Genomic DNA, 8,691 nt, shown 5'->3' with positions numbered 1-8,691 from the left:
GATGAATTTCACTGTCCTCCTCATGTTCATGATGTTTACGCCCTGCACAATGTATCATTCCAGCTCATCTCCTTCCTCCTCCTCCTCCTCCTCCTCCTCCTCCCTCTCTCTCTCTTCTTCACTCCTCTTCTTCCCCTTATCCGCTTCCTCACAGTCGAGCAGGCGGGGGACGAGGTGTTGGACAAGCACGGGTTCGCTGGCAGCTGAAACCCTTCCACGAACCAGCAGGTCGGCAGCCTGCTGTTGTTGTAGATCGCCCAGCCAGGATCCTGCACACAAAACTGATCAGGCTCGTCGTCCTTGTCCTCGTTTCGTCCTCCTTGTTCTCGACCTTACTCTGAGACTCGGCCTCCCCCCTTGTCCCTCTCTCCCTCCATTACTCTCTCCCCTCCCTCCCCTCTCCTTCTCCAGCTCCTCCTCCTTCCCTTCCTTCTCTCCCTCTTGTCCCTCTCCCCTCCAGCTCTTCCTCCACCTACGTTGGGGTTGAGAGGATTGGAGCTGGTGGGGGGCATGCGCATGAGAAAGGGGGTGCTGGAGGTGATGGTGCCGTTCTCTGCCCCAGGGACGAAGGTGAAGTCGGTCTGCTTGAAGTAGATCGGCGTGCTGACTTGCTTCTCGCTTCCGGAGATGGGGACAGAACCGATGAGTATGCGCTCGAAGTCGAGGTTCTGCGAGGAGAGAGCCGTCCTGAGAGATCCTAGGGGATGATGAGAGGCAGGCAGGAGGAAGAAGGAGCGACGAGGGTGCACGGGGTAAAGAGGAAGAGGGGATGGCAAAGTGGACAAAATGGAAGTGTAGGAGGAGAAGAGAGGAGAGGAGAAGAAGAAACAGGAGAAGAAGAGACGAGAGGAGGAGCACAGAGAGAGAGGAAGGGAGGAATGGAGAGAGTAAGAGGGGGGAGAGGGAGAGAGGGAGGGAGGGAGGGGGGGGGGAGGAGGAGCGAGCAGCAGGAAGGTGGGGGGGGGGCGGGGGGGGGGGAGTTCTTCGGATCCACTCTTTGACGGCGGTGGTGAGAATCTCGGCGTTGTAGGAGTCGCTAGCAACCATGCGAACAACCTGCAAAGTGGAGAGCGATGAGACTAGGAGAACAAACAGGAGGAAACGTCAAGGAACAAGGAGCAGTCAGAAGGGAAGGCGGGGAACAAGACAGCAAGAGGAAGAGATGAAAGCTACGAAGATGATGCTCATCACCGCCAACAACGTCGCTCCGTCCGCGTCCTGAGGAATGTCCTGCATCGCATCGACGAGGATCCCTTGACATTAAGACTCAGACTCTTGCTCGAAGGGGGAGACACAAGAATCTTCCGTAGGAGGAAACAGCGGAATGGAGAGCGAGGAAAGCGCAGTGAAGAGGAGAGGAGCAGGAACAGAAGAAAGAGAGGAGGATAAGGGGAAGGGGGGTCGACGGGGAGTTCAGGGAAGGGGAAGGAGCAAATACCTTCATCAGCGTTGTAGGTGACCGTGACGGATGTCTTTAGGTACAAGCTGTGGAGAGCGTCTTTGAAGAGGATCAGGTTGTTGTATCCTCCTGTCGCAGCGCCTGTGTAGAAGGTTGATCTCTTGGCCTGGAAGCCCACGAAGCGGAAAGCAACGAGCACGCCCTCGATCGCCTTGCAGTGCTGCGGGTTGTCTGCAACGGAGAGACAAGACTTAGAAGGAGCAGCCGTCGGCCCCACGCACCTTCCCCCCTCGTCCCTTCACCTTCCCCCTCGTCTCCCCTCTCCTCACGTTTTTTTCGCTCCTTCCTCCCCCTTCTCCGTCTTCCTCCTCTCCTCTCCCCATCAATCTCAGCAGCTCTCCCTCCACACACCTTTTCCGTTTCCGGGGTTCGAGAAGTACGTGCTCACGACCACGACGATGATGAAGGCCGAGAGGGCGAGGAACAGCGAGAGCTTGCCCGACAGGCGCTCTGCCGCCCTCCTCGACTTGACATACCGGATGCCGAACAACCAGACAGGACAGACGAAGAATCCCGCGAGGAGGATGATGATGGGGATTTTGTCCAACTCCTCGTCATCGACGAACTCCTCGGCTATCTCAACGTCCGGAGCAGGGTCGAGGACGATCTTCTTCCTCCCTTTCTTCCGCCCCTTCGTGACCTTGAGCTCCCCGTTCGTCTTTGGGGAAAACTCGTTCATGAACTCGATATAGTTCACCAGCTTCTCGAAGCCCATGGACTGATCCTTGGCCAGGTTTTCGAACACGTGGTCAAGCAGCACCTTCATCTGCACCGCCGACAGCCCGATGTGCATGGCCAAGATCGCCTTCTCGAACTCCAGGCGCGTGAGCAAGCCGTTGCCGGTCGCGTCCAACTTCCTGAAGATGTTCCTTGCGTCCACAATGTTGTTGGCGAGGAAGTAGTCCAACTTGAATCGCACTGCCTCCAGAGTCCTCTCCCTCTCAATGGCGTTCCCGACCCCGCCCTCCCTAATGACCCCCGCGTCGCTGATCACGATCTTTCCCTGCTGCTTCTCCAGCTGCTTCCATGCCTGGTACATCTCTGCGCTGGTCGTCCCACCGAACTTGGGAAGGACGTCGGAGGTAGACTTCACCTGAGCCTTGAATCCCTTGCCTCCTGCACTCAAGTCAGCCGTCAGCATCCCCCAAGCATGTCGCTGACCCTTCATGCTACGCGGAGCCACAAGCCCCTGCGTCTCAGTGCTAGGGAACTCCTCGATGAGCACAGGCTTCACGGTTAGGAACGACAGGTCCCTTCCCCCGCCCACCTCCTGGCTGTCCTTGGACATGGAGGAGCTCGAGTGCTGGTCGCCGCTGCTGGACATGGTGAAGGAGCGGGTAGTGTTCTACAGCTTGCTGAATCAAACGGACCGAGGCAACTCTTCTCTTGGCAGCTTCATTGAGCGCGGTCCCTGTACATCTGCAATGGGCAAAAGAACGTCAACGCGTCGAGATGTTCAGGCAGATGGAACTCTATCATGTGAGATGCCAAAATCTCGTCACCTTGCTCTACCTGCATTTCAGATGTGGCAACCTTATTGTTTACCTTTCTTATGTCCTCAGTTATCACACTCCATCTTTCATAACACCTCAGGCGTTCCCTGTCTCTACCTCCGTTGATACTCCCCGTTGCTCTCCCCTCAGGCATGCTTGCTCTCAATCCTCTTCTGTCCTGAGCTCTCTTCTTTCTCTTGTCCCCATCCCCCATCTCCTTCTGCTTCATCGCAGGCGCTCCTCCTCGCCTTCCGCGGCTGAACCCTCCCTGTCAGCGGCAGCCATGGCAACAGTGTGGATCCTGGGTCATCTCGAAATAAAAACCAAGACTCAGAAAAGAAATTATTCAGTACAAAAAGTCTGAGGCAGGCTGTATATATATATCAGCTTATTGTTGACTGATAAACTGTTCATCTTTCGATCGGATCTCTGTTCCATCTCAAGGGGCAGGTCAAGACTTGACAAGAGACCCGCCTCAGAACTTTGCTGGGCGGCAAGGCGGGCCCGGACTACTCACTCAGGCGGGCCGCCGCCACGTGTACACGATGGGTGCTTCTAGTACAAAATCGTAGCAGGAAGTAGGGTGGGGTACAATTCTTTTCTTTTAAGATACGAATATATTGGTTTTATAGGTTATCGATACATCAACATATATTAGTTAATATTTTCTTTCACACGCGCTGAGCTGGGGGATAATTGGGGTCCAGTTTTGATCAGGATGCTTGTAGGGGGTAGGGGTAGTGAAAGTAAGGGAAAGTACCGGTACTTAATAGGCAATAAAAGAGGAGTTGAGGTATGAGGATGGTGGTAAAAGTAAGGTGGGGAGGTTTTGGTTGAATCGTGGTGGGGTAGTAACAAAGGGGTAGTCAGTATGGTCCAATTTTATTCATCTTTAATATCAGGGGTAGGGGTAGTAAATTGTTGGTGGATTCATACAGTTTGGGGGGTTGTCAATTGAACTCTCACTGGTGGTATATTTTTGTAGTAGGTGGGGGTATTTTTCCGGGGTGGGGGTGGGAGGGGTAGGAGTAAGGAGGTGGCACCGGCGTGGGCAGCGGCAATGGAGAGGAGGGAGGAGGAGGAGAGGGAAGAATGGAGAAGTCAAGAAGAAAGCTAGCGCAACATGCAGTAGAAAATCATGGCAGTTGCAAGACAAGGGCAGAGGATGAACAGGAGGATGGGGAGTGAACAGGAAGGGAGAAAGTTGAAGTGTCGAGCAGTGTTTCAGATTATTTTGGGAACCATACCGGATATGGAGAGAAAGCCTTCTGAAAGACATGTACAGTTAGGAAATTCAGTCAAAACTCCAAACAGATACAGAGGGAACGATGTGTGAGGAGGTGGGCTTTAGAAGATATCACATTGGAGTTGAGAAGGCGTTGTTCGTTGCTGTGATGTTAACGACGAAAGGAGAGCAGTTGAAGATTTTGGAAGCTCGAATGGTTACAATGGCGAAAAGTTGAACATCGATAAATACATAAGACAATATGCACATGATGATAATGATTTGCCATAGTTCTCTAGAAAAGCCCATTACACGCAAGAATATTTGCAGGATTCGATGCACTTGCTGATATGATGTGAACCCATCGGATCTTTAGTTGTGATCCCATGTCGATGCTGTCATTTCCCATCAAAGAAACAATTGCTGAGATTGCTGTTGCTCAGCTTTATACTTTTCTGCTTCCCTTACTGAGAGTTTTGACGTCAGGACTCCTAGGGGCGACCAGGGTGTGATCCTCTCTTCAGACCTTGTGCGATACTTGGTTCAAACAAGTTCAAAAAGTCTGGTTGCTAAGAGAGTCCAACATGAGCTTCCCATCCGAGAAGAAGGACGACGATGAAGGTGTTGATCCCGATCACTCTGCTATTCACTCCACAACAAACGAAAGGATGAGGGATTGGTTGCAATTTACCCTTCCCTTTCTCCAGCAAAAGATTGTTATTGTCCTCGTCCCCCTAGTTTGGTTAGTTAGTATTATGATCTGACACAAAGTGGGTTGAATGTGCAGATGAAATGGGTATGTCCAGCTTTCAACAGATCACCCCTTTCTCTTGCTATGGGTAGAGACCTCATTGGATACTGTCCTGAACCGGGACAGTATCCAGCTCTACCCAAAGCAAACCACACCACATTCAGATTTGTCTGTGTTTGAGTTGACATGGTCAGTGACAACTTTCTTGCAAACACAGGTCTCGGGTACGAAAGGCCCTTCCGCGGGGTGGACAAGGCGCATGTTATTCAGGAGGCTCGAATGTTTAACGACCCGAATGTGGAGCCAGCGAGATGTATTCAGCTCATGACAAAGCTGTTGTACTTACTTGGAAAGGGAGAAAACTTCAGCTCAAAGGCATTACTATGTTATTCACTTTCAGCTCTGACCATGATGAACAGGAAAGCACAGAAAGCATTTTCTTTCCGATGACGAAATTGTTTCAATCCAAGGACGAAAAGCTTCGGCGTATGATGTACTTGGTCATCAAAGAGCTGAAGGTAATGAGCATCGTCTGTTGGTTATCGAGCGGGGCTATCGATTTCCTGACATGCTTTTTCTTTCAGCCGGATTCGGATTGTGTGATTATTGTTACTTCAACCTTGACCAAGGTTATGGAATATTGATGATAATTGCACCGATATTCAAACCGAAAACAGGATATGAATGCGACGAATGATCTTTTCAGGGCGAATGCGATTCGAGTGTTGTGGTAGGAGTATCAATGCTGGCACTCGCTGAGTCCTTTGATGTGCTCTGTACGCGCAGCACCATCACCGATACAGCGATGCTTACGGCCATTGAAAGATATCTCAAACAGGCGATCGTTGACAAACAGGTAGAGACTTTTAATGATTTGAAACACACTTCTCATGACACATATTCTCAGCCTCTCGTCGCATCTGCAGCCCTCGTTGCTGGAATGAAGCTGATGAAGGTATTGTTCAGGATATGCACTTGATGGGCAGAGATGATGCCGGTTTGTGCTTCAGTCCAACCCAGACGTCGTGAAGAGATGGGTCAATGAGATCAATCAGGCAATTTACTGAGACTCCTTGAGTTCCGATAGTCATTTTGAGCATTCAGGCTGCAAATGACAAATCTTCACAAATGGTGCAATACCACGCGCTCTCGCTGCTCTATAATATCAAGAAGTCTGATCGACTTGCGGTAAACGGATGAATACACCTTCGACTGTTTAATTTTGAATCTAGGTTTCAAAACTTGTGGCTCAACTGTCTAAGACACAATTGAAGTCACCACTAGCGCAGGTGGGAAACTACTTGTCTCTGATCTATTCCGTACCATTGACTCTCTGAACAGTGCTTGCTCATCCGTTACACCGTAACTGTGATGGCCGAGGTATCCTCAGTTCTCGCACTTCTTGCGGTGCCATGACACTGATCGTCAACGTCAGGGGAACACACAAGATCGCAGCTACTACGAGTTTCTCGAGAACTGTCTGAGGCATAGGAGGTATCGGCTTGGATGTGTGATGCCAAGATGCTGATCGCTGTATCGCAGTGAGATGGTCATTTTTGAAGCGGCGAGGGCAATCTGTCAACTTCCCAACGTCAGTCAAAGGGAGTTGACGCCGGCCATCACTGTCCTCCAGCTCTTCCTCTCTTCGCCGAAACCCTCTTTGCGCTTCGCAGCCGTAAGGGCTCTCAACAGAGTAGCCATGGCATTCCCTTTGACGGTCACCTCGTGCAACTTGGACCTCGAGAACATGATCTCAGACTCGAATCGCTCGATTGCAACGTTGGCCATCACAACGCTGCTCAAGACAGGGTCAGAATCTTCCGTCGACCGATTGATGAAGCAGATCTCGTCTTTCATGTCTGAGATTGCTGACGAGTTCAAGATCATGGTGGTGGACGCGATCCGTGCTCTCTGCTTGAAGTATCCGCAGAAGCATCGGGTGCTCATCAACTTCCTGAGCACGATCTTGAGGGAGGAGGGAGGCTTCGAGTTCAAGAAGGCCATCACTGACACGATGCTGGCTTTGATCAACGACATTCCTGATGCCGTTGAACCAGGGCTGTTGCACCTCTGTGAGTTCATCGAGGACTGCGAGTTTACCTACCTGAGCACGCAGATTCTCCACGTGCTGGGGAAGCGAGGGCCGAAAACTTCGCATCCAGGTCGTTACATCAGGCACATCTACAACCGCATCATCCTAGAGAACGCTACGGTGCGATCGGCTGCTGTCACTTCCCTCGCCAAGTTTGGAGCGCAAGTTCCCTCCTTGAGGAGCAACATCATCACGCTTCTCCGTCGCTGTGTGCACGATGCTGACGACGAGGTGCGAGACCGATCGACCTTCTACGGGACCATCTTGGCCTCAGAGTCGGAGCCCATGATCAAGAAGTACATCGTAGATGTGGTGCCTCACAAGCTTGATGGCGTGCAGAAGGCAATTGAGGATTACATCGAAGCCTCTGACTTCACAACTTCCTTCAATTTTGCCAAGGCTGTCACAATGCCCATTCACGTTCCCACCAAGGAAGCGAAGAAGACTCCTCAACAAGCGGTCGCTGAGGTCGCAGCAAATGCTGGCTCCAGCATCGCAAGCAAGCGACAGGAGACAGGGACGATCTATGCTGACCTGCTCAACCAGATCCCTGAGTTTGCAGGGTTCGGAGCTCTCTTCACGAGCTCTCCTCCCGTCAACCTTACCGAATCAGAGGCAGAGTATGTTGTCACGTGCATCAAGCACGTCTTTCCCGAGCACATCGTCTTCCACTTCAACATCAAGAACACGATGGAGGAGGAGCAGCTGGAGAACGTGTGTGTTGAGCTCGATCTCAGTGACTGCCCCGGGTGCTCGTTCGTGGCGAGCATCCCTTCAGACGCGATCAAGTTTGAGCAGCCGGGAATGGCTTATGTGGCGATCAGACGAACAAAGGCCATGGCAAACATGTTCTTGAAGAACTGCAAGCTTACTTTCGTTCGCAAAGAATATGATCCAACTAGTGGAGAGGTTGGTGTCTCATGATTTTCCTTGTTTGCCTGACGATTATGCTCCTCAGGTGGCTCCTGATGGGGACGAGGACGACTATCCTTTGGACGAGATCGAAGTTGGTCTTTCAGACTACACGAAGCCTCTGTCGCTTCCTGACTTCCGATCGGCGTGGGAGGCCATGACGCCAGACAACGACCTCTCTCAGGCACGGAGCTCCTCTCACCTCCTCAGCCTCGCGCTCACTCGCTGCTTCTGCAGGTCTTCAGGCTCGAGAAGTACAAGTCCATCTCGGATGCTGTCGTTGCGATCCAGGAGACGCTTGGGATGGATGCCTGCGAGAACAGCGCGAGTGTGTCGAGGTCAGCCGATCTTGTCCTTGACTTGCCTCCTCCTCACTTGCCCTTCTACGCAGTGCTGCCCGTCAGCACAGACTGCTCTTGTCTGGTGTGCTTCTTGGCGAATTGGCGGTTCTTGTGCGTGCAGATCTAAGGTGAGAAGCATCATCATCATCATCATCATCATCATCATCATCATCATCATCATCATCATGTGCTGCCCTGCCCCTACTTCCGGGCCATGTTGCCCGCAATGACTCCATCCTGACGTGGATTCAGGACTTCGGCCTCGAACGTGGTGGAGATGAAGTTGATGATCCGCTCGCAGACGCCGGAAGTGAGTGAGGCTGTCTTGGAGGCAGTCTCCTCATAAGACGCCTCGGCACGAGCCAGCAGCTCTCCTCCCTCCCTCCTCTCCTCGTAAGCACAGGTCGACTTGCGCTGG

General features: G+C 52.0%; 2 protein-coding genes across 2 annotated transcripts in view; one reads left to right on the top strand and one right to left on the bottom strand.

Annotated features, from left to right (window-relative positions):
- Positions 1-2,783, bottom strand: part of GUITHDRAFT_134250 (hypothetical protein) — a gene marked incomplete at both ends in the record, with an annotated part of 4,378 nt that extends 1,595 nt beyond the window's left edge. The window contains 6 exons of the mRNA XM_005838854.1: positions 153-269; positions 477-687; positions 995-1,056; positions 1,192-1,253; positions 1,439-1,630; positions 1,811-2,783. Coding sequence (XP_005838911.1) covers positions 153-269; positions 477-687; positions 995-1,056; positions 1,192-1,253; positions 1,439-1,630; positions 1,811-2,783 — 1,617 coding nt within the window. The remainder of the gene's footprint in view (positions 1-152; positions 270-476; positions 688-994; positions 1,057-1,191; positions 1,254-1,438; positions 1,631-1,810) is intronic.
- A 1,978-nt stretch (positions 2,784-4,761) lies between these two features.
- On the top strand, positions 4,762-8,619 carry COPIG (coatomer subunit gammma; the record flags this gene model as incomplete). Its single annotated transcript, XM_005838853.1, has 17 exons — positions 4,762-4,798; positions 5,146-5,303; positions 5,348-5,446; positions 5,513-5,557; positions 5,606-5,658; positions 5,715-5,784; positions 5,836-5,883; positions 5,939-5,965; positions 6,033-6,116; positions 6,161-6,217; positions 6,270-6,308; positions 6,364-6,422; positions 6,471-7,929; positions 7,979-8,079; positions 8,178-8,270; positions 8,324-8,401; positions 8,526-8,619. 17 exons carry the CDS (start codon positions 4,762-4,764, stop codon positions 8,617-8,619), a joined length of 2,601 nt encoding a protein of 866 aa, XP_005838910.1.
- Between the last annotated feature and the right edge of the window lie 72 nt (positions 8,620-8,691).

Source organism: Guillardia theta, assembly GCF_000315625.1.
Source record: "Guillardia theta CCMP2712 unplaced genomic scaffold GUITHscaffold_10, whole genome shotgun sequence".
Taxonomy (NCBI): Eukaryota; class Cryptophyceae; order Pyrenomonadales; family Geminigeraceae; genus Guillardia; species Guillardia theta.
The sequence above is the reverse complement of the archived record's forward strand: the minus strand, read 5'-3'. Positions and strand labels throughout refer to the sequence as shown.